Genomic DNA, 25,568 nt, shown 5'->3' with positions numbered 1-25,568 from the left:
AAATTTTTGCTACTGCTACTGCTGTCCTACTGCTACTGCCAACTTCACCGTTTTATAAATTTGCTACTGCTACTGCGCTGTCCTACTGCTACTGCCAACTTCACGTTTTTATAAATTTGCTACTGCTACTGCTGAGCTACTGCTACTGCCAACTTCACGTTTTATAATTTTGCTATGCTACTGCTGTCCTACTGCTACTGCCAACTTCACGTTTTATAATTTTGCTACTGCTACTGCTGTCCTACTGCTACTGCCAACTTCACGTTTTATAAATTTGCTACTGCTACTGCTGAGCTACTGCTACTGCCAACTTCACGTTTTATATATTTGCTACTGCTACTGCCGAGCTTCTGCTACTGCCAACTTCACGTTTTATAAATTTGCTACTGCTGAGCTACTGCTACTGCTAACTTCACGTTTCCTACTGCTGCTATTGCTACTGCCTACTTCCCATACATATTTCAAGTCCATAATACTGGGCATAAAGGTAATGTGTTCATTTGACTTATTTAAGATAATAGCCATTTTGACAATATGTATTCTATGTCTTGCCCTGAACCAAGCTGTATTGTGAAATTCTTATTTTATTTCGAAATCGAAACCATTTAACTAATGGTAATAGTTATATGCATCATCATAAAAAATGATTTTACTTAAGTAATTAACAAATTACATTTGATCTCATTTTGGTGACATAGCCATGTCGTCATCAGCTCATGTTTGACATTTCTCTAACCATTTTCCTCGCTAAACATCTTAAATTGACTTGTCCATCTTTTAATCTAGACAAGAATAGTCATAATGTTTAGAGAAAAAAAAAAACTTTAAAATATGTACTGACTGAATAGCGAACAGGAATGACTAAAATCAAAAGGTACGGATGTGCTTACAGTTACTGATCTTGGTCGACGTCTGAACTGGTCCAAAGGGTAGATTCAGTTTCCACCGACAGGCTAAGAAGAATACGTTAAATACATAAAAATTGCACAAATGTCTAGACTGATATCTCTACTCAAATTGTCATGTCACGTTTAATTAACCTATCATGACGTTTGCGTTTTAACGTAAACTAATAGATAATAAACATTTTTATCTATATTGTCATTTAAATACAGTTGAGGTTAACACCTTGGGAAAATTCTTTATAGCCAATGGTGGACTAGGAAATATATATAAGACTGCTCATTTTCATTTCCATTGGAGAAAATACAGCAACAGGGGGTCAGAACATACCATTGATAGTAAAAAGGCTCCGCTAGAGGTAGGTTTTCATCATATTTGTTTAAGAGGTGGACATAGTATGTTTTTCTATATCTATATCTTCTGATAACTTACCAAACAATTCTAACATGATTTAACACAGTTTCATATTTTTAATTTTTAATTCTCACATGACTTTCATCATTTGTTCAGTTTTATAATGAAGCTATAGAAAAACCAATTCGTCGTAACAGCTGCAAAAGTGGAGATAATATTCATATTTAGACGTTTTCAGGTAGTTTGTAAATTTGTTGCGGACTTGGTTTTGGCAAATTGGTAAACGTTGCTGAATGATTCTGTAACATTAAACTGTATTTCAAAACTATTTAGTCGTTGTTTATTATAGATGCACATTGTAAGCTGGAACCAGAAATATATGAACGCAGATGATGCAGCTAAATATACGGACGGTCTTACTGTTCTCTCTATTTTGTTTAAATTATCAACCCGTGATAATCCTGTATTAGAGCCAGTAATACAAGTTCTACCTGAAGTAAAAGATCCAGGTAATATGACTTCTATACTAGTAATAACAGTATGCATCTGAAACAGATAAACAAATTAATTTTAATTTTTATTGTCACTTGAAAAACATGCATTTTTAAAAAACCCGGGTCATATGTGGGACAAAGGGGAAATTTCATTTTTAAAAATGTTTGGGGCCTTTTCCCTTTATACCTCTTTTTCTTTTATTTAAAAGGGATAGAACTTTTCCCCTGAATCTTTTTTATTTTTAGTTTTTTAGGGTTAATTTTAAAATATAGTTTTTTATCTATTAAAAAAGTAAGAAAAACTGTGTTTAAAATTTGGGGCAGTAATGGTCAAAATTTTAAAACAACCTTTGTAAAAAAACCTGGCCAAGTGCTTTTAAATTTTTTTGTCGAGCATGTTTAATTTGTTTACAAAAAACAAAAATGGTAAATACATGTCCCAATTTAAATATGGCAAACAAAACAAACAAACAAAGGGAAATTTTGGAAATTATGGCCAGTATGGGGTTGGGAAGGGGCAGCTAGGAAATTGCCCTTTTTTTCATTTTTTTCCACAAACGTTTTTTTATGAAAAATTGAAGAAATTTAACAGCATTTGCAATGTCGTACTTTTTATTTTACTATAATTTTAACTTGTGTTATTTTTCAGATAATGGAGTGTTAATTACAATTCCTGCAACCTCAATCAAGCATTTCCTGCCAAAGTTTCCGGACCGTTACTTCAGGTACCATGGTTCTTTGACAACACCAAACTGTAACCAAGCAGTGATTTGGAGTGTGTTTGAACAACGGCAATTTATTTCAGAAAGGCAGGTAGGTAAACCTAAATATTTTGATGCGTGTTCATGAATATATATCCTTATTTTAAGTTCTCTTATTCTCGTTTGCTTGTGCTTTACATTGCCTTGACTAAATATGCAATAATTATCATAAAAATTTAGTCTCGGCTTAAAACGTAAAAGGTACGTGGTTTACAAAGAGGAAACAGAAGCACTGGTAAATGAACCATTTGTGTCCTCATTCATTATACTGGGCAAACATTGTAATGCCTTTCAACATGCTAGTAAATTGACGAAACATTCAAATACTTGCGCTTAAATTTTCTATAAAAAAGTAAGATTTGGTTTTAGGAAATTGGGTCTTGCAGGTTTGAAACCCATTTTTTCGTTTTATTTTTCCCCTAATAAAACAAATGCTTGTTTTTTAATAACCCATTTCCCAAAAGGTGAGTTGCTCATCCCGGGTTTTTTATTGAATTTTTTAGTTTTCTCCCCCAAAAAGGAAAACCCTGATAATTGAATTTCCCTTGTAGGGGCAACGTTCCTCATAATTTTTTTGTTTCCCGATGGAAAAAATTTAATTTTTAGAAATTTCCCTTTTTTTGTAAAAAAAACATCGTAAATTTTTTTCCCAAGATCGTTGTTTGAAAAAAACTATGTTAAAAACAAAGGGAAAAGTGTTGAAAACAAACCCCTTTAATTTTTGATTTATTTCCCTTTTTCGTTTTTAAATCATTTCCCTTAAAATCTACAGGCCTTTTGTTTTTTTGCCCGACTATATTGAAAAAAGTATGAAAAGCATGTCAAAGCGAAAATACAAAAAGTTTTTTTTTTTTTTCTCATTAAATAAAACACCTTTAAATAATTTCAATCTAATATATTTCATAACAGCTGCAAATATATCAAATGTTATCACGCTGTTTTTATTGTCTTCCAGTTGAACTATTTCCGTCAAATGCTTGCATCCTCAACTAATTCAGAAACCAAAGTACAGAAGCAACTTGACCAAGTTACAAATGGTAAATTTATTATTTATTGTGTTCATATTTAGAATATATCAGTCATGTTTACATAAAGTATCTTAGCAGAGGGATTAGTTTGTATCCAAATGTCCCTCCTGCATTAAAGATTATCCGTGATATGTTTTTGTTTCCTTATTACAGGTGAAAATCTAACAGCAAACAAGTCATTAAAAATAGAACTTTTCCAGTATTCAAAATGTCCTCTTAATAAAAGAGTGTCTTTGTTTCTTTATTTCCTATTCAATTCAATTAGAAAATCGGGTGATTAATTATTTAACTCCTCTCAAATTCTAAAGTAAAATATCACACATAATTCATAATTTCTTTGTCATTTTGAAATCATAAAGGCAGAATTTTCATGGTTATTTCTAAAATGTTTAATATTATATTTCAGGTCGTGAATTCAGTAGACGGGTTAGATTAATCGACAACTTTCGACCTATCTACGAGCTCCATGGACGTCATGTTTATAGGAGTTTCAAACATTATGACGTCAAACAGTCGTTAAGCAAATATTATAAAGCACAGTTTAACTCTAAGTCTTGTTTAAAACCTTTCGATTTTAAAACTGGTTCTAAGGGTTATCTTTCACTGAAGCCTCCATCTTATCTTCCCATCCTTTAATGTACTGAATAGGGGTGTAACTTTAATTTATTAAAGCTTTCAAAAGTAACTTTGTCTACTTGTGATGGTTTTTATGCGAGAAATTAATTACAGAGAAAAATTAAAGTCCTTAAGAAACATTAAAACATTGTAACAAGTTGAGTTTGTCTGACAGATTCAAGAATATTTATTTGGAATACAGAAAATTTAGGGGTTATAAATATCCGGCATTCAAGCCGCTAGTGGCTAGTTAAATTCAAATGATACTGAGAAACATTTAACAATGGTCTCGCGTTTTGATCAGACATATGTAAAACATTTAGTGGCATCTACAAGAAGGTTGGTGATTCTGTGTGACAAAAAAAGTAATAATGACATGAAAAGGACGTCGGCTTAAACTTGTACAAAGGTACTTCCCGTAAAAAAATTATCGGGTGTATCTTTAATCTTCTGCACACCGGTTCGTTTTCTATTTCCTCTAAGAAAGTAGTATCGATTTACATTATTGAGGTCAGACTGAGCATAGTTAATCACAGAGATGTCAGCTGTAAATAGATATACATTTGGTATGTTCGAGAACTGATTCTAGTTAAACGTTTACATCCTACCGTTAATTGTTACATCTTGTTTATAATGTAGCAGGCCAAGTTTGATCAAGTGTGTTCATGGACGGTAGTGGTAACTGCAAGCTATCGTGCTCGGCGCCTAGCAACGGGTTAAGCAGAATTTATCATTTAAGCATCTTAATTCAAGAACTTCCGCAGAAGTGTTTATACGGCAAAGGAACCTTCAACATGTACGGCACGTTCGTTGTACTGCATGAAAAGCGGCGCATGGTCCCCCAATGCGTATGCCCTTAACAACAGAACAATGTGCGAAACTAAATATAATAAAATATTAAGAGAGGATCAAAGGTCATGCGTATATCTGCGTATCACAGACACAACGTCAAACGACAAATTTTAGAAAGCAGGCAACATAACATTAGGATGATTCTACAGTATTCAAGAAGAAATACTGGAATCATCCAACTAGAAAAGGGTCATATGGAAGGATTAACGTTCATAAGGTGTGTGAAAGGAAACTGGTTTTAAAAGGAAAGTATGTTTTTCACAATGCTAGGAGACACTTCTCCGTTAACAATCCATCTTTGATCACTGTTGTTTGAATACATCTTTAAAATCTATATGTCACTACCCGTTTGTTTCATTGTTTTGTTTCATTGATTTCATTTGATACGTGACGATTACACCATCTCTGCAAACCTTTGAACTTAAAACAAACTAAGCAACAGAAATAAAGAATTACGAAACTTGATAAAATAGGGAACCATTTTCCTGAACGCGACATATTTTCAAATAATTTCAAATCAAAGATAGTTGCCGCACAGCGATAAGATATAAAGTTGTGATGAAGGCTTTTGATAGAGCTAGCTAGTTTATATTGACCCCAGCAGGCACTCGACGTTGTTTCAACGTTGAAACAACGTTGAAATATGGTCGTGACGTTGTTCAACCAATATTCAACTATGGACGACCAGACGGATATATTGCAAATGTATATACAACGTTGATTCAACGTTGTTTATGGTCGAAGTTTTACATTTAGTTTAGTCATTATATAAACTTTTAAACCTCTAATTTTGTGTTATTATTCCTTTATTGAATTGGTCTGTAAGCGATTTTTTTTCAGGAAAATTTGCGTTACAATCTTTTCCCGTATATTCAAAATTAGCACTTAAACAAATAAAGTTAGAAATATTTTTTCACTTTCTATTAACGCTTTTAATATTAGTTAATATGTTTTGTTGTTTGTTGTTTTATTTTTTAGTTTTTATGAATAATATTAATTAAAAAATTGATATACATTGTAAGTCAAAGCCCCGTTTATAAAATAACGCTGATCAGGGGAAGTAATTGTTGCGGTCTATGATTTTGTTTGTCTATGATTATCGTTCGTGCAAATGATGGCGCTGTTTGGAAAATTTGAAAACAACACGATCGGCAATTTGGATTTCGAAGGTATTACAGTAATATTTTACTTTAGTTTACTGATTATTTTCTAAATTATTATTATTTATTCTTAAATTCTACTTTAATTTACTTTATGAAATAAATGAGAGATGAAAACACATGATTGAGTTGATTTGACACGTTTTCGCGACCTAATTGAATGATTTTGTTTTCGGTAGGCCCTGTAAGCATGAAGACGTTATTGATGTCCTTGGCAATTTATGGTTTTACAAATCTTGTCTTTCTTTAAATTTTTTCATATTATTAAACATTTGCCTGTACTATATCCTAATTAGAATTTAATCAATTATAAAATTGAAACCTATAAATTAGTTCGGCCCACATAATTTACGTCCCAAGACGATTCGTCAATATATATATTTAACTATGTTTATATTTAAGTGATAGTATAATACAGTGTTAATTAGTTTGAAAAAATACTTTATTATTAAGTTAAATAACAAATTTGATTGTTAAACTTTTCGGAATATTACTTTAACATTATTAATATAAAATTTACATGTTTGTTGATTTCAGGATGCTGTATAAAATGGTCTTAGCTCGAGCCAAGAATTTCTTGGGAATTTGCTGCAAGGAACTGACGGGGAGCAGTTTTTCTTACCAATCATAGGTGAGACTTTTAAATAGCTTCTTTTTAAAAAGGTTTTGTTGTCTTATGTACAGTATTTGCTGTGAATATGAAACTTAGCTATGTTTCAATTTCTATGCTGTTTTATGATGTTAATCTTAGAGATAATCATTTTAAGATAAAAGCAAATCACTAAGTTGAGTAATTATATGTATAATTTGAGATTGACCAAGTCACTTTTAACTACAAACTTCTTATTTTTATTTGCAGAAGGAATATGAGACAGCCAAAGAAGTACTCAAACACTTGACATACCAAGAAAGATCTAGAAGAAAAGATTGGAACAGATTGTAGCTTAATTTTAAAACTATTAAAGTGAATTTAAGCTGCACTTGAACTGTATTTTTGAAATAAAATATCTGAAGTATTTAATATTGTCTTGATATTTTGTAAAACTTGGTTACTTTGCTTTATATCCAAAAATTAAAGTATGATGGGTTTTCAACGTTGAAACGACATTGAAACTTCAACGTTGTGCCAACGTTGAAGCTGCAACGTTGTATCAACGTTGAAATTTCAACGTTGTTTCAAAACTCAAATCCGAATATAAATCCAACCATATTTCAACGTTGAAATCTGACCATAATTCAACGTTGAAACAACGTTGATGTGCCTGCTGGGACGTGTTTGCTACTAAACGGTTGTTTGCTAAACAATTGTTGCACAGCGGTCAATGTTATATGAGGTCAGGGTCAATTGAGGTAACAAAACATATCTACTTAGCTATATAACCTGTCAAAAACTATTCATAACTTATAATAAAGATGTGTTACTAAAGAAGAATTGAATGTAATCGTTATTGTCCAGTGGTTTAATTAATGACTAGTTGCATTTGTTTTGTTTGTTTTGTTTTTATTTCGAGTGGCCAAAAGTAAATACATTAATACTGTGGATAGTGTGGATGTCTAGTGTTACTGTCCAATTTAGGTCGACAGTTTCATGTTGCACTTTTCATCAGCTATCATATGAATCGAAAGAAGAAACCTCACATTGTTTTTCCTTCTTTTTTTGTTTTGTTGTTTTTTTGTTGTTGTTGTTGTTGTTATTATCATTTTATTCCCATATTGTACAAAACATGTAACAAAAATATTTTCGGTCGATATTATGTATTGGCAATCAAAAATCAGTCAAAACTGTGTCCAAACCACCCAACTATTTTTTTTTCTTTTCGTGACAAAAGCCCCCCTTAACTAACACTACAGTGCTTAACAGAAGATAAGATAAGATAAAGATAAGATAAGTTTTATTTCAAGTCGGCAAGTTTTCAACATTACAACATAAGCTCTAGGAGCTTTTATAACCGACTGTAAATAACATAAAGTATAAGATCAACAAAGATAAAACAGCTACAATAAAAAATGATTAGACATGATATATATACATCACATGCATAAAATAGACCTTTTAAGATATATTTATAAAAACGAATCATATGCTAAAAAACTAAAAATGATAGTTTACCCAAATCTACATCACTAGCAATGTCTAGTATCTAAAAATTTACTTAAAGTTCAATAATATACTGAGTAAACAATTAAAAATTTAATGAATTATTTAAATAAATAAATAAAATAAAAAAACTAAACAAAAAAACAAAACAAAAAAAAAACATACATTTTTTTATATATTATTTAAATATGAAAGACTATGGGTTATCAGACTACACAAAGACAGAAGGTAGTAAACATGTTAGTCATTAGTTGAGCTTATTTAACAGCTAGCTTGAGTCATGCTGGAGAAGATAAGCAAAAAAACAACAAAACAAAAAGCAAAAATCAAAACAAAAGATCACAAAATAAAGCAACATCCTATCTAGAAACTAAATGATAATAATAACATAAGCAGGGAAGAATAGCAAAAACACATTTAAAGCAAGCAAGAAAAAAACAACTGAAGAAGCTAAATGATAAATGTGACCCAAAAGAAAATGTTCATACCCAGAAAAATAAATGAAAAGTGGAGTAAATCAAGATATAGAAGTTAGCTGCAAGCAATACATTTACACTGTTTACCATTCCAGGATGAAATTAACTTTTTAAACTGAGCAAAATTTGAACATTTTCTAAAATTTTTGGGTAGAGTATTCCATAAAGCAGGTGCAGCATACCTGAAAGATTTTTTACCAGTAGTTGTAGTTCTTACTTGCGGGATCTGCAAAATATTTGAATATTTAAAATTAATACCAGTAGTTTTCTTGACAATAAGGTCAGACAGAACAGCAGGAGACATATCATGAAAAATTTTAAAAGTTTTAATGGCCATAGCCCTCATTCTTCTTATTTTTAGAGTTGGTATATTAACTTTTATCAGCATATCTTCATAACTTGAATTAAAATCATTATATACAAATCTGAGTGCTCTTTCCTGTAGTTTTTCCATCTTGTTTGTATTATTTTCTGAACAAAAATGCCATGCCATAGGACAAAAATTAAAATTGGACAAAATAAAAGTATGAAAGATTGTTAGCCTATTTGTTTGATTTAAATTGTGACCTATTCTTTTGAGGATGTTTTACTGATTAGCAGCTTTTTTACATATATTGCTTATGTGAAAATTAAAATTTAATTGTTGATCAATGTCGATGCCAAGGAGTTTTACAATTTCGTCACATGTTATTTCACTAGTATTAATTTTGAAAGCTGGGGATTTAGTGAAAGTTTTCTTCCCTACAGCAATAGCTTGAAATTTATCAGGGTTAGCTTGCATTTTATTAAAATGAAACCAATTTATAAGATAGTTACTTTCTTGTTCTAAGGTACATATTAGTTCATCATAACGTTTAGTCCGAAAAGAAAGGGTATTGTCATCTGCATAGTTATATAAAGTACATTTTTTATAAAGAAAAATATATCATTTATGAAAATGTTGAACAGTAGAGGGCCCAGGATTGATCCTTGAGGGACACCTTTGGATATATTAGCCCATGAACTTACAATATTGCCTATTTTTATTTGCTGTTTCCTGTTTGACAGATAAGACTGCATGAGGTTGGTGGCAGGGCCTGATAAGCCATATGCTTTTAGCTTATCTAAAAGAATGTCATGTGGCAGACAATCAAATGCCTTAGATAAGTCCATCAAAATTGCTGCCACATATTCATTGTTATCCAGGGCCTGTCTCCAGTCCTCAAGCAGTCTTAACAGAGTAGTCTGACACCAATGGCCTTTCCTAAAAGCACATAAATAATTGTCAAATATATCATCAAAAAAAGCAGAGAGCTGATCAAATAATACCTTTTCAAAAAGTTTAGATGGAATAGGTAATAAACTTACTGGTCTATAGTTAGATTTGGTCAAAGCGTCATTTTTTTTGAAAAGTGGTTTTACTTGTGCTTGTTTTAATTTAGTCGGAAAAACTTGTGATTTAATTGAGATGTTAATTAGATTTGTCAATGGTTCAACTAGTGATGGTTTACCTAGTTTAATAAATTTGGCTGAAATTTTATCTGCCCCTGTGGCCTTTTTAACATTTAGATTATTTATAAGTTTAGATATATTACCTTGTGATGTTTGTTCAAAGCTAAAGGCATCTTGTAAAAAATTTCTATCATTGATTTGAGCAATACTAGGATGATTTTCTACATTGTAATCATAATCTTTCCCTATAGATTCTGCTACATTTGTGAAAAAGCTATTAAAAATTTCAGCAACTTCTGAGTCGTCTGATATAATATTATTATTTTCATTAAGTATTATTTTTGGCTGTTCTAGAGTACATTTATTTGATAAATATGGTTTAATTGTATCCCAGAATTCTGATGATTTGCATCCTCCTATACACCTTTCATTAAAATAATTGTTTATTGACTTTTTCTTTATCTTATTTACATGATTTCTAGCTTTTCTATATTGTTCCCATGTTTTGGAATTTTTACATTTTAAATATTTATTATAATACATTTTTTTGTTATATATTGCTTTTCTAAGTTCTCTATTCATGTATGGGAGTTGTTTTGATTTTCTATACATCTGTTTTATAGGAATATGTTTGTCAAAAATTTTTTGGATATCCTGTTCAAAAGTTTCATATACTTTATTTACATTTTCTTCAGAGCACTGTATACTATCAGGGGTAGGAACTACTATGGAAGAAAGATCAATATTTAGTGAATTAATATCAAGATTTCTGAAGCTTCTATAACTAATTTTAATTTTCTGATTTTTTGGAATGGTGTTATTTATCACTGTACTTATCATATTATGACAATCACTAATACCAGTTGCAAAATTCATTGTTTTCATACAAAGAGGCTTAGAGTTAGTTAAGATGACATCCAAAAGGGAAGGAGTGCAATTTTTCATAAAACATGTTGCAGATTGTATTAGATTTTTAAAATCAAATCACAGAATAAATGATCCTCTTAATAAGGACCTCTTGTCTATAGAGAAAATGTTATATTTCTCCTCCGTGCGACCCTGGTCACAGGTTTGACTGTAATTATGCATTAAAGTACACACACACACATATATATATATATATATATATTATATATATATATATATATATATTTATATATATATATATATATATATATATATATATAATATATATATATATATATATATATATATATATATATATATACTAAGTTATATATATCAACTATATATTTGATTTTACCATAGGTGAAAACATATTGACCAATAACATAAAACCCCATAATAAATATATAAATTTGTGGGATATATACCATTTACTACTAAAACCGGCCTACGGGCACTATGTTAGAAGGGTAGCCTACGCCCCCATACATCGTTTTAAACATGCCAGAGTTGCGAGGCCTTATGTATGCCCCACATTAAATATAAACCCCACAAGTATGGTCTCAAATAGACCGATGCCCCGTAAATTGAGGAATGTGACTGTATATATATATAGTCAATACAAATTCAACAATCTCAAATAAAGCCAAATATCGAAACCTCACATTGTAATTATACTTATTAACATAATTATGGTCAACTAATGCTCTTTTCACATAAAAAAACGAACTATTTTTGCGTTGTCATGTTAATAGATATTTTAGCAGTAACATTTCAATTTTGAGTGTTTAATTATAAAAAGCTACCTAATTAACATATTGTAAGTCAAGAACAATAAAAACATCATCGTCCTTTTTATTACAATAAGCGTTGTTGGTTCATCGCGCATTCAGGCATAGTTTCGTACATGTATTTTGTTTGTGTGGTAAAGCGAGAATAATGGAGAAAATCGCGTTCGGATGTTTAAGTATTTTTCTTTTATTGCATTTTGTACCAGGAAGTGGTCAGGAAGCACCACGACCTCGTAAATTTTCATGTATGTTATCCGCTTTTTACGATTTTATGCCATATATTTCGAATAAAGTATTTATGTTTTGTTTTTTTTTTTAAGTAATTTTGTTTAAATTTTTCCACAATTTTATTAATTACTTTAATTAGTATTTGTTAAGCATTATATGTATTTTACAGAACATTTTTTGTGTTAAAATGATAAATTACGTTTCAACAGATCTCCGATATTTTACATACAAGTAACAATATGTTATATATATGATATTTTTGTTACAAAATTTAACGCATATTTTTATATTTTGTAGCGTTCCAGGTGCTGATACCAGGTAATGCAATGTTGCTTTTTTACATATCTTTTTTTTTCTGATCAGATTTAAATTCAGCCTGCTTTCTAGAAAGCTTTGGTTATTTCATTTTAAGTAAAAAAATATGACAGACTTGCAAAAATAGAATTATTCTGTTGTTCAAGTAAAAAAGCTTAGTTCTAAAACTGTAAAAATAAATGTCATCGGAAGAAAGTATTTTGCTTTATGATTTACTTGTGCAGGGTTTATCTCTTCGTGAATCGTCATGATGGGAACTACGAGGGTTGTTCGAAAAGAAATGCTTATTGTCCTCTATCTCGTAATCCGCGTGGGACATAATAAAAACCAACACATACCTGTAATGGGTAATTCAATACCTACACATCGGTTTATAAATGTACATGTTAGACTTAGAGTAAGACATACAATTTGCCATTTAAATACACGCAGTCATTGACCACTGTAGTAAAAATGGTTGGCAGAAGCGTCGACAAAAAAGATGAAATACGGGCTTACATCAAAGCTCGCTCAAAACTGGGTTGCTCTTTAAAGCAGTTATTGACTGAACTCTCTACTGCGTATGGACCTTCTTGTGTGTCTTATGATACAGTTAGGCCATTGGAAAAGAAATTTGAGTGTGGTGTAGAGTGCATCAAAAATGCATCAAAATCAGGTAGGCCAAAATCTGCATCTCGTAACGAAATCGTTTCCAAAATAAAGGATATCATTGAAGGAGATGCCAGATTTACAGTTCGTGATATTGCAAGAAAGGAAGGCATATCACTTCGAACGGTTCACTTTATTTTGAAGAAGCATTTGAAAGTCAGAAAGATTTCCGCTTGATGGGTGCCACATCTGTTGACCGATGATCAAACGGGGCAACGGGTTAAGGTGGCCAAAAAGCTGCTTCAAATGTTTCCAAAATATGATAAAAAAACAGTTTGCCAATGTCGTCACAGGTGATGAAACTTTGGTCCATTATTTTGAGCCCGTCAGAAAAGTTAGCAACAAGATATGGGCCACTAAACACAACAAACGCCCAATAATTTCCAAACAGTCTTTGAGTGTTTGTATGCAATTTTCGTCTCTGGTGAGGGAGTCGCAATAAAAGTGCCTGTGAAAAAGGTCAAAAGTATCACTTGGAAGTACTACAAAGACGTAGTGCTTAAGAAACTGAAAAGAAATTATCAGAAACGACGCCTTGTCACTTGTTTTAAGCATATCCGTCTTCTACATGACAATGCCCCCGCTCATACCTTCGCAATAGTTTCGGCGTTTCGAAAGAAGAAACTGTTTTGCCTCACCCCTCGTATTCTCCAGACCTTGCCCCATGTAATTTCTTTTTGTTTCCGAAATTGAAATCCTTCCTTGCTGGGCAGAAATATAAGTCCCGACAGGCACTTGGATCTGCCATTCATCAGTACCTTTTTACTGCGCCCAAATCAGCGTACCGTGACGCCTTCAAGAATGGGATACATCGGCTAAAACTTTGCATTTCCAGGCACGGGGAGTAATGACATGGGCATGAAATGAACACTTTTGAGCTAACTTGAAATTTGAAGTCTCCAGATAGAAATAAGCAATACATTTCGAACATCTCTAGTAAATTATCAAAATATGAAGGAAAACATAAACTAATCTAATATTAAAATTGTCAAATCAAAGAATATTTATATGCAAGGATGCATAATACATAACATATATTTGTTAAGTATATTTTCATATTTTAATGGTTTCAGATGTCTCATACTGGGCATATGGAAACAATGATCACGGTAAGCATATTTTAAATAAGGACATCATTGATATATGAACATGGAGAGTCGTCTGGTTAGCTCCTCAGTACTATAGGTAGAGCGTTGGACTGTGAATCGGGCGACCCGGGTTCGATACCCGGACGGAGCAGGTCACTTTCGTCGTGATTCATTATGAATTACTGTCGACGGTCATTCACACTGTACCTATGCTCTAGAATTATATGCAGAAGTTATCAGTTCCTTGCAAAGTGAAGGCAACTAGTACTGGTAAACGGCTTGACAACTTACCCAGGAAGTCGTGACTGAACTTGAGCTGTGGTAAATTCAATGAAAACTATCAACACCATCACCGCCATATGAATATAGCTACCAATTAAAACATGAATCACTTATAAGAACATGTGAACATAACATGTATAAACGCATGTGAAAATAACCTCTCTTATAAAAAAAAGATTAGAACATATTTACATACATACAAAAATACGTAGACAAACATCAACATTATAAACGGTACACAAATTAGAGCATGTGAACTATCATCACTTCATTTATTTTGACAGTCAATGATCTCTGGTAATAAACTAAACGTTAATTACGTCACGTTTGACCTTTACAAAAATGCGGTTAATTAAGGACCATTATTACTATAAAAATGCATTTTTTTCTTTAAATCTTTTTTAATTTCTATGTGCCAAAGCGTTACTAATTAGCTAATTACCTGACCATCTTTTGCTTCTGTCTCTTTTTGGCAATTGGTATATGTATGGAAGTAAAAATACTGCATGTTCTTTGATTACATTTCTATGGTGGCATATTTCTGCCACCAGATAACCATATAACTAACTATTTAATTAAGAGGTTAACTAGTTACGTAACTAGTTAACCTCTTAATCAACTAGTTCGGTATCAGGTTAACTAGTTACGTAACTAGTTAACCTCTTAATTAACTAGTTAGGTATCAGGTTAACTAGTTACATAACTAGTTAACCTCTTAATTAACTAGTTAGTTATCAGGTTAACTAGTTACGCAACTAGTTAACCTTTTAATTAACTAGTTAGGTATCAGGTTATCTGGTGGCAGAAATATGCCACCATACATTTCAATGACAAATATTTTTAAACTTCTTTCACGCTCTTAATCCATAGTTAAGTCGTTATGAAAACCATGTTTGCCTTTTCTCTGAAAAAAAGGAAGAAATTATTTGTTTATAAGGAATAATCTGCATTTGGCTAAAGATTAATAGACCGTTGGTCATACATGTTCTTTCATGCATAAATCATTAGAATTAGATATAAACATGTGCAATATATTTATTCAGTTCGGCTGAGTTTTGTACACCTTGCCAATTAAGTCATGTATGTAATGTTTAAAGCTTTTCAATAAATCAACAATGCATAACTTTTTTTCAGGACCGATGTACTGGCCGGGCTTATTTCCAAATTATTGTGCTGGTATATTCCAGTCACCAATAAATATTGAGACCAGTAAGACAGTGTATAATCCAAATCTAAAGGAGTTCGCCATTTTCTACGATCCACCTTTGCGAGGATCAAAGTTTGAAGTTCATAATAACGGACATGCAGGTAACCAATCCAAGTTCGTAAAAAGTCGGATGTCTTCGACATTTTCCGTATCAAACAGTACAAGATCTATACATATTTACAAGTATTAGCATTTCCAAAAATGCTTGGAATCGCCGTTCAGCCATGAGCATACTTCTTGCATAATACCTTTATTGTATGTGGTCTACACATAAAACCACAAAAATGCTTGATTTATTCTACCATTTCGTTCTAGTCGTGTACATTAAAATTGATGTCTGCGAATGTTTTGATTCATGCTAACGTATGTGACTGCTTTTCTTTTTGAACTGGACTATCATGCAAGTTAAAACTCGCCCGGAAAAAAGCATATTTTTTTCTTCATTTGCAAGTTTTTGGAAAGAAAACAAAGAAAACACTCTTATTTAGACAATATTATCTAATCAGAAATGACGTGAAGCAAAAATATTGCATTTTGCTGTGTTTTTCCTGCAAGAACCTAAAGTCTGTACTGAGTTCGTACATTGATAATGGTATTTTTCAGTTGTACGAATAGGTAACCCGACAAAAAATGGCGGTTGGGCGAGTCTGTTTTCGCATCCCTTGTTGAAAGTATTTGACGTCCACTTTGTTATCATTTGATATTAAATTATTCGCTTTGATTGGCTAAAGGCAAGCAGTGTAAAGGTAGAACTGTTCAAATCTTAATTGTATATATCGCCGTTCCTGGTATATATAGCCATCCAGAAACGGCGATTATTTTAACTTCCTGCAGAAAATGTAGACAAATATCGGAAAAAATGGAAAATGTAGGAAAAATACCGGAAAATGTTGTTGTTTTTTTTGTGGTTTTTTTTTTTCGATTTCTAATTTCTTCATTGTTCATTTACTACCTTAATTGCGTAAACTCTATGTCCTTTCCACAAAGGGTCATGGAAAAAAATCTTCCAACGGATTAATACACAGGATACCATGTCTTTACTAGCGTATCAAAGGTGTTTGATGTTTCAGCTAACAAAAAGATAGCATAATGATTTTGAAATTTTTAATGATGAAAAAAAAAAACATTCACAAAACGATTTTCATTCAATATGTAACATAATTTTATTATGTTCAAAATATTTATTTGTTACTAATTTTAGTTGAAGTGAATACTGACGGAAGTTTCTACATTTCAAATGGTGGGTTGCGTTATTTGTATAAAACAGCTCAGTTTCATTTCCACTGGGGTAGTCAAGATGCTCAGGGATCCGAACATACAATTGATGGTGAACGGTATCCTCTAGAGGTACTTACATTTATATTTTAAAGGCCCATTATTCCCCAGGAATATTTTTAGTTTTATTTCTCAAAAGCTTTTTATTATTGATGCCCTCTTTAAGTTTCCAAAAATTTGTCATTGACCTTTTACATTAACCACCTTTTTGCTTCTGATACGTTTTGGCAATTACTTTAGGATAGTGATTAAGTATTTTGTATACAACGTACAAGTCAAATTACTACTTTGTTGACATTTTTCTACATTTCATATTTAGCGGTAATTTTTTAATGTGCTAAGCATTTAGCTTGCTGTAAACTATCATTTCAATCTTATAAAATTAATGTTTGCCTTTTCTAAAGAAGGATCAAACTATTCATTTCTAAGGCATGTTGTGCTTTTAAACAAGACATCATATGAACGTTTAATATAACCTTTGACAGAGAGACTCAGCAATTGCGATGTGACGTAAAACCCAATCTAACAAACAAACAAACTGCGAGTGTGATCTTTCGTATAAATATCGTAAGGAGTGGTAATTCTTTTACTATATGCGAAGCATCTTTTTAAGCGAGTATATGAGTAAGGTCTATTATACACAAGATATTGAGGTCCATAATTTTATTACGAACATTTCAACAGATACAAAAGCATCAATGTGAGTTTTTGTAGATGACGTATCTAGGTAACTTTGGTATAATATTAGTATTTATTTTCAGATGCACGTTGTGAATTGGAATAGCGACAAATACAAATCAAGTGACGAGGCTGGGAAACATCGGGAAGGTCTTGCTGTTCTGTCAATCTTGTTCAAGGTATCATCATTCGACAATCCGACATTGGAACCAATTGTTCGAGTTCTACATCAGTTAAGAGATCCGGGTAAGGAGATTTACGGGTCCAAGATGCTCCCTCGGTGACCAAAGACAAAGTTACCAGCATGCACCCATTTCCTGTGTCTAACATAAAGTACAACTTCTGTAGAGCAAAAGCTTAAATTGGAATACAAGGATTTTGGTTGGTGTTAGTGGTGTGTTCTACAGAAAGCCACCATCCCGCACTGGTTGTACTTACTGTATGCAATATATTCGTAAAAGTCTGACCTGATTCTATACAGATTGCATGGCTAATTGCAATCAACCTGTTAACTGTCTACAATCAGAACTTTAGACTGAATCAGTCGGTTTATTTTTTACCTGAAATAGTATAATCTACCAATTTAGTTTAATGACAACTGGAAATAGTGCTTGCGACAGGTACATTAGCTTAACCCTGAACAATCATGTTATGGTCATGCCCTGCTTTGAATTTGTCCTTTTTAATTATTGCAATATTTTATTTCGAAGTGCTCAATTGAGGAGCCAACAGTATAAAGTCTTGCCATACAACACAGCCGATATGACCCTTGCTAGTATGGCTGCAAGCATATAACTTATTAAATACGACCAAATATTTTGTCATATTACAAATGCAGTATCATCGAAAAAGTTCATTCTTTATCTTAAGTAGAACAATATATGTATATAGCGACCCTGTTGAGAGCATTTACCTCGTTACAACAACTGTATTATGTTTCCCTACAATAAAAATCTCTCTACAGCAAGCCTCTCTGCAGCAACCAAAATGTTTATTGTCCAATGAGTATTGTTCTTCAGAATTTTTATAACTTTAATATTAAGTTTATCTCACTTCAAACTTTACATATGTTATGATATAGCGAAAATAATTAATGTGAAAGTATAAGCTGAATAATTTTTATGAGCCGCGTCACGACAAAACCAACATAGTGTGCTTGCGACCAGCATGGATCCAGACAAGCCTGCGCATCCCCGCAGTCTGATCAGGATACATGCTGTTCGCTATCAGTTTCTCTACTTGTTAAAGGGTTTGTAAACGAACAGCATGGATCCTGATCAGACTGCGCGGATGCACAGGCTGGTCTGGATCCATGCTGGTCGCAAACCCATTATGTTGGTGTTGTCGTGACGCGGCTCATATATGTTAGTATGCCTGATAATAATTTAAAAATAGTGTCGATGAAAAAGATTTAAACTTTAAATTTATTCAGGATAATAAAGCACTATTTTCACAAGAAGTTTCTTATTTTCATCGTAGACAGACATGTATTAGTAACTATACCGGCTGTTTCAATAAAGGAGTTTCTACCCCAATCACCGGACAGATACTTCCGGTACGCTGGTTCCCTTACTACACCCAACTGCTCTGAAACTGTCATATGGACTATATTTGAACAGAACCAGTACATCTCTGAGAGACAGGTAAGATAATGAGGTGCTGACTCACTTGTCAAAATATGCATTCATATAAATTCTTTAAAACAATGTTGTAAAAAAAGAAAGTTACCAATATGCTTAAACTATAAAAATTGTAAATTCTTTATGCTGTGTTCTCGAGCAGATCAACTCGATCAAGCACGATCAAGCGATCGGGTACCGGTCTAGCTCGGTATGCATGCGTGATCGGGGGTGGTCGGAGCATTCTACCTTGGTCGGCATGGCTCGAGTTTACTACCCGAAATTTTTTGACATGTTAAAAAAAATTCGAGTAGCGATCGAGTAGATAAGCGGTCGAGAAGCGATCGTATAGTGACCGAATAGAAGATCTAGTTGATCGATTATAAATCGTGTAGCGATCTATTTTGGTCGGGTATACATCTCTTACCCGATCTGTACACGATCATTTCGACTTCTATTCACGACTCCATTACGATCTGGTCGGGTAGATATCTGGCATTCTACCTTGGTCGGCATGGCTCGAGTTTACTACCCGAAATTTTTTGACATGTTAAAAAAAATTCGAGTAGCGATCGAGTAGATAAGCGGTCGAGAAGCGATCGTATAGTGACCGAATAGAAGATCTAGTTGATCGATAATAAATCGTGTAGCGATCTATTTTGGTCGGGTATACATCTCTTACCCGATCTGTACACGATCATTTCGACTTCTATTCACGACTCCATTACGATCTGGTCGGGTAGATATCTGGCAACGATTGGCAGAGGTCCAGTTAGTCTAGTTGAGATCGTATATGACTCGCGTATATGTCTGGGTGATCGAGAAGAGGTTGGGATGTTGGTCGGGTTGTCGGGTCGACTTGAGGTCGTGTAGGAGTCATGAATGTGCATGTAATCCATCTTGGTCGGGCTTCATCGGGGAATTAATGTGATCGGGACGATCGAGTTGATCTGATCGGCGGTGAGAACATAGCATTAAAGCTAGTCGGTGGCTCGTACTTACTATTCAATTCACTGAAATTATTTGGACCTCTATTTGTGATATGAATTTAATGTTGCAGTGCTTAGATCTATTGTATATTAAATAATTTCGTCTTTATCAAATGTAATCAAAGCATTAAATTTACCAACCTCATGTGTATATATATAATTATTATTCTAGCTAAGGCACTTCCGGGAGATGTTTACCTCATCTCTTCATATTGAAGCAAGAACACGTAACCGGGTACTAGGTTAGTATAACTGGATTACATGTATATAATTATAAACTGAACGCAATATCAACTATTTTTTTAAAATTCTTAGCAAAATATGAATAGTCGATTAATTCGAAACACCTGTTTATTCCACTGCCGATTAGTATTTCACAAGAGATGTTCAATTATTTTCTGCGGAATTATTCAAAGACATTTCAGACACCCAGGGGATCTACTCAGATACCAGATTTATAATGTATTTACTTTGTGTTGTATGAAGAAATACTATTTTTAGAATATCTTTGAGTAAGTTATCATAGCAACGAAGGACCTTTTAAAGATCCTGTAACACATTTTTTTCATGGTTTTATTTCATAAATATGACACTCAAATTAAGATTTGTCAATCTTGTAAGTTTAAATAAGCATTATCTATAAAGATATTACCCAATTTAACATTTTGCGTAAATAAAGGGAGGTAATTAGAAATTTATTATCTATAAATTCTAAGTCAAATTTTCCAATAAGAAATGAATGCATGTAACTTATTGATTAAATATAATGTGCACTTAATTTGCAGTACACATTTTACATATTCTTTGATGTTTGAAAATTGTTTTATTTGCATAATTATATACATATATAATATTTTGCAAGCATGTGATACACACAATAACAAGATCAATCACAAAACATACAGAATCTTTAACTGGCTATTGATATTGGGTCTGTTTTAAAATACTGGAATCATATATTTGTCGATACAATTATCATTGGTTATAGGTAGTGTTAAAAATGAAAGCAATTAAGTGTTCTAATTGGTTCCAAATGCAGACGTATAACCTTGTGTAATTCTATATATCTTTTGACAGTGTATAATAATTTCCAATAGAAAATACATTATAAACATCAGACGTTATTTACAAGCATGATTGATATATTTTGTAGGTGAAGCTGGTGAATGGAGGGCATTATTGTCAGATAACTTCCGGCCAGTTCATAACCTTAATGGTCGAACGGTTTTCCGGAGTTTCCAACACCTTCCGTTACAAAGTGGCCAAACATGTAACCCGAGGGTTGACCTGGATATTAAACTGCGTACCTAACAAATGTACAATATGATATTCATTTATGTTATGTTAGGATGCTGAGACGAGAATGTTGTTTGGTAATGCATGTTTATAGAACATATTTGTTTGACCACATATTCTTAGGGTATGTTATTTTTTTATTTTAAAGATGTTCGAAATTTTTCTTTGATGTGCTTTTTTTTTTGCCTCTCATTGCTAAATGAAGCGAACAATTGATATGATATAAACGTGTAATAGAATAAATACTAAAATTAAGTGATCTATAGTCAGGCATTCGGTATATATGCTGTAATGGACTTAAGGTGGTTTTCAACATCGTTTGTGCTAAAAGCTGAGTTATTATAATAGTATAAAGGCAGGGGCCAAAATCATATATATAGGAAGCTTTTGGCGCCAAAGATGTATAGACAGTTGGAACAACAAGTAAGGGAAAAAAAAAGAAACTATGTCGGGAATCCGACCATATTTGCTTATGATTGTTTTGATATTAGCAATATATTCCTGCTTCGGAGTTGACATACATCAATAACGATGTAGTTTTATTTTTGTATGTTACATATCAAAACGTCAGAACGAGTTATAAGATTTAAAGATATGTGAAGAGTCTAATACATGAAAAATACTGAATGAAATTTCGTATTTAAAAATACAAGAACAATTTCGAAACAAGAATACATTGCTATGCCAGCGAGTTGGATTATTCTGTAAATAAACCTTTAATACCTCTAGAGTTGTCTCCTTGGCTTTATGATTTGCACAATGTTTAAATAGTTAACATCAATAGGTAAAATTAAAGAACAAATAAAACAGGCTTTTAACGAAACGCTTTATTGCAAAAGGCAATTTGCAGAAAACTATGGTGACAGATGTAAATATAATTGTACAAAAATAACTTCATGACATTTGATGTCACAGTGGAAATAAATAAATTGTGAAAGTTATGTACAAACAATGATACAAATAGATATGAAGTGTAGAAGAATGGAAATAGAGGATGAGGTATGTAAGTTGATATAAATAGAAAAAGAAAATTACGTCACATAGACTGTAAACATATATAAATGTCTACTTGTAAACATATACAACTGTGTACTTTACAGTGAAATAACGACGGCCGAAGTGGCCAGATATATGGAATGTCTATAAACAAAATGCAACATGTACATTTATAAGTTTTGTTTGTGTTGTTAAATTATACAAAGTCTACCATCCAATAACTTCTAGTACATGAATAAAGTACTTTCTCGAAGCCATTCTTTTACTTTCGATTAACATTTCGGTACATTTGTACTGTAAAGCGAATCACAATCTTATCTTATCAACTTTTCATTTTAATTGCGATATAAATTCACATTTCTGGTTCAACTGCAACAAACTAGTATATAATTAATATGAATTCAAAATATTGTAGAAATCGTATACATGGTCTTATATAGCAACATTATCTAAGAATTCATAAATTCACATCTAAATTGTCGTCTGCTTCGCTTTACTTTTACTGCATTCTGATATCCGGTTGAAACTTTATTCAGTATGCAAAATGTCTGCAAGAGCGTGCGTTCAAAAACATCAGTCACGAGATATCTTGATGATTAAATAATGAGCGTCTCCAAGCCCTTGATGTTCTTGTTATCATTTTCCTCGGGCCAAAGTTCAGCTGGTAGGAGCACCCGGTGCTTGCTGATACAATGGTAATCATGATGTTCGTACTTCTGTCTTGCTCCCTGGAAGTATACGAAAATAAATTATACAATGAAGTTAAACATATACTTCTTTTTGCTAGATACTATGTAGTTGCGCTATATGAGCCGCGTCACGACAAAACCAACATAATGGGTTTGCGACCAGCATGGATCCAGACCAGCACGCGCATCCGCGCAGTCTGATCAGGATCCATGCTGTTCGCTTACAAACCCTATTACAAGTAGAGAAACTGATAGCGAACAACATGGATCCTGATCAGACTGCGCAGATGCGCAGGCTGGTCTGGATCCATGCTGGTCACAAACGCACTATGTTGGTTTTGTCGTGACGCGGCTCATATGGTAAAGTTTGCAGCGTCCGACTGATAAGCGTTGCTAAGACGTTCGTCAACAAGAAAAAGCTTGATAGATAAAAACAAATTTTGCTGAATGTGTATGGTCAATAAATGTCGGTTATATTTGAATGTAAAAATAAACTATTCTTTACGCTTTAAGGAAAAAAAACAACAGTTGAGTCTGTTGCTGATATGTATTCCGGAACTTTATTTAAAAAGTAACCTCTAGAGATTAAATAAGGTCTGCTGTTCTAGCTAGCTGCGACTTGAGTGAATGAGTGTAACATTATTACTATTGAACTGATATGAATTGATTTGAGTTTCTTTAGACCAGGCGGTCAAGGATAGCCTACGAAAGTGCAAGCACTTATTTCCAGTAGGGTCCTCACATCAGCAGACACTAAAGACAGCTATGAGATACAAAGGAATCCGGAAACCAGTCCCTACCTCTTATTTAATAGATCCCTTGGTTCTTTTACATGCCCAGTGTATAGCGCTGATACATGCGAGGATTATCTGGATTTCGTACCAGTGTACATCTAGGTAGGTGGGAAACACTGATAGTATTTCTGAAAAATCCCAAGGGTGTTACCCAGGTGTTACCCAGGATCAAACCCGGAACCTCAATGTTCTAACCAACTGAGCTATCGCGCCACCTGGGCTTTATTGTTTCTTGAGATAGTGACCAATAGCTCCACACCTAAGTTTCTTTAAACAAAATTAATCTATATTTACATGAAAACGATTCAAAGAAACTTACAGAAAACTTTTGGACTTGTGCAACTTGGCCAATCTCGTTTCATTGATTTAACACACTCACTCAGGTCATTCTCTGATACTTGGTGTAATGAGCAAACGCCTGATCCCAGACGATCTCGCATCCTAGAATTTCTCGCGAGAGGTAGATGGCACTGGCTGCTACATAGAGTGATAGAAATGAACAAACGTGATGTCCGTTAGCGTCAAATCTAGGAAATACATAGACATGCTCTGACCTGAAATCAGCAAAAAGAGAGCAGTGTGTTAAAACTTTGTATTACATCAACGGGGTATATTTTTGTTTCACGAGAATCGAGTTATCAGTTGTTAGCAAAAAGATGGCCCCAAACTGAGTTCCATAGTTGATATATTCATGCTATAGCAAATGACAATGAATAAGCTTTTATTAAATGATTGAACGATTATCAATATAAGTATACCAACAAATCTAAATACCATAACTTTTAAATATGTACCATTAAATTACCTTTAAATAATCATTTACAAATATAAATAAGTGTTAAAGGAGCTCCGCTGAGGTAAAAAAGCCTAAAAACATAAAATTTCAATGTCTTACATAGTTACTTAGATCAGATGAGGCACTTACAATAAATTGTTATGCAAATGACAGTAAAAAAAACAATATACCCAGAAATAAATTTGAAATCGTATTTTTTTGCTATCCTTAGACCAATTTGAGTGAAAAACGTTAAAACGCTTTTTAATCTTGGATAATTGTTCACAATTTAAATAATTATTCTGGAAAAAAGAGTGAGCAAACGATCTGAAAGTTTGCATACAATTTGTTGGTCTAGAACTACATTAAATGGAACATTAATCTCGGAAATTTATTTCTAGTCCCATCATGTGGTGTCCCTTTAATGTAAGAAAACATACCAGCGTTTTCTTCTCACATTGATTCACCAGAAGAAATCTCTCCAGGAATATGATAGGTCCAGGTATATTGAGTTCAAATTTTACTTTCTTCAGGATATAGATTTCCATCTTAAGAACTTGTGACGGCTGGTACGTTCCATCCGTGAGATGACAGAGGTCAGCAATCTAACGAGAGAGAAAAAGCTATTGTGGTAATTGTTCACTTATTAAAAGCAGCACACCTCCAAATTTATTCTAGTTTTTATGAAAAACTTGAAAAAATTATTATATAATAAATATATATTACATTGCAAACGGTACGTTCAATTTCGAGTATATTGCCAAATAAAGGTCAAAATATGCAAAACTAGCCCTTTATGCGTTGGTCACGCAGTAGAAAT

General features: G+C 32.8%; 2 protein-coding genes across 2 annotated transcripts; both read left to right on the top strand.

Moving 5' to 3' along the window:
- Positions 1-394: 394 nt before the first annotated feature.
- Positions 395-4,176, top strand: LOC132728437 (carbonic anhydrase-like; the record flags this gene model as incomplete). The annotated part of the gene is made up of 6 exons (XM_060714079.1): positions 395-487; positions 1,116-1,261; positions 1,607-1,766; positions 2,401-2,564; positions 3,468-3,549; positions 3,947-4,176. Coding segments are annotated over 6 exons (875 nt in total), but the record flags the coding sequence as incomplete, so codon positions are not given.
- A 7,841-nt stretch (positions 4,177-12,017) lies between these two features.
- Positions 12,018-21,509, top strand: LOC132728436 (carbonic anhydrase 1-like). The gene is made up of 9 exons (XM_060714078.1): positions 12,018-12,102; positions 12,395-12,415; positions 14,134-14,169; positions 15,565-15,738; positions 16,839-16,984; positions 17,674-17,836; positions 19,070-19,233; positions 20,371-20,440; positions 21,352-21,509. Exons 1-9 carry the CDS (start codon positions 12,018-12,020, stop codon positions 21,507-21,509), a joined length of 1,017 nt encoding a protein of 338 aa, XP_060570061.1.
- Positions 21,510-25,568: the final 4,059 nt, after the last annotated feature.

The sequence above is a fragment of the Ruditapes philippinarum genome, unplaced genomic scaffold (genome assembly GCF_026571515.1).
Source record: "Ruditapes philippinarum isolate M1 unplaced genomic scaffold, ASM2657151v2 ctg11770_1_1_1_1, whole genome shotgun sequence".
NCBI lineage: Eukaryota > Metazoa > Mollusca > Bivalvia > Venerida > Veneridae > Ruditapes > Ruditapes philippinarum.
This window is presented reverse-complemented; position numbering and strand designations above follow the sequence as displayed.

Excerpts from the sequence above, each read along its gene's own strand:
- LOC132728436 (XM_060714078.1), top strand. The coding sequence starts at position 12,018 with ATGGAGAAAATCGCGTTCGGATGTTTAAGTATTTTTCTTTTATTGCAT. Across the intron at positions 16,985-17,673 it reads GTGAACGGTATCCTCTAGAG|ATGCACGTTGTGAATTGGAA; the intron begins GTACTTACATTT and ends ATTTATTTTCAG. Across the intron at positions 17,837-19,069 it reads ACATCAGTTAAGAGATCCGG|ACAGACATGTATTAGTAACT; the intron begins GTAAGGAGATTT and ends TTTTCATCGTAG.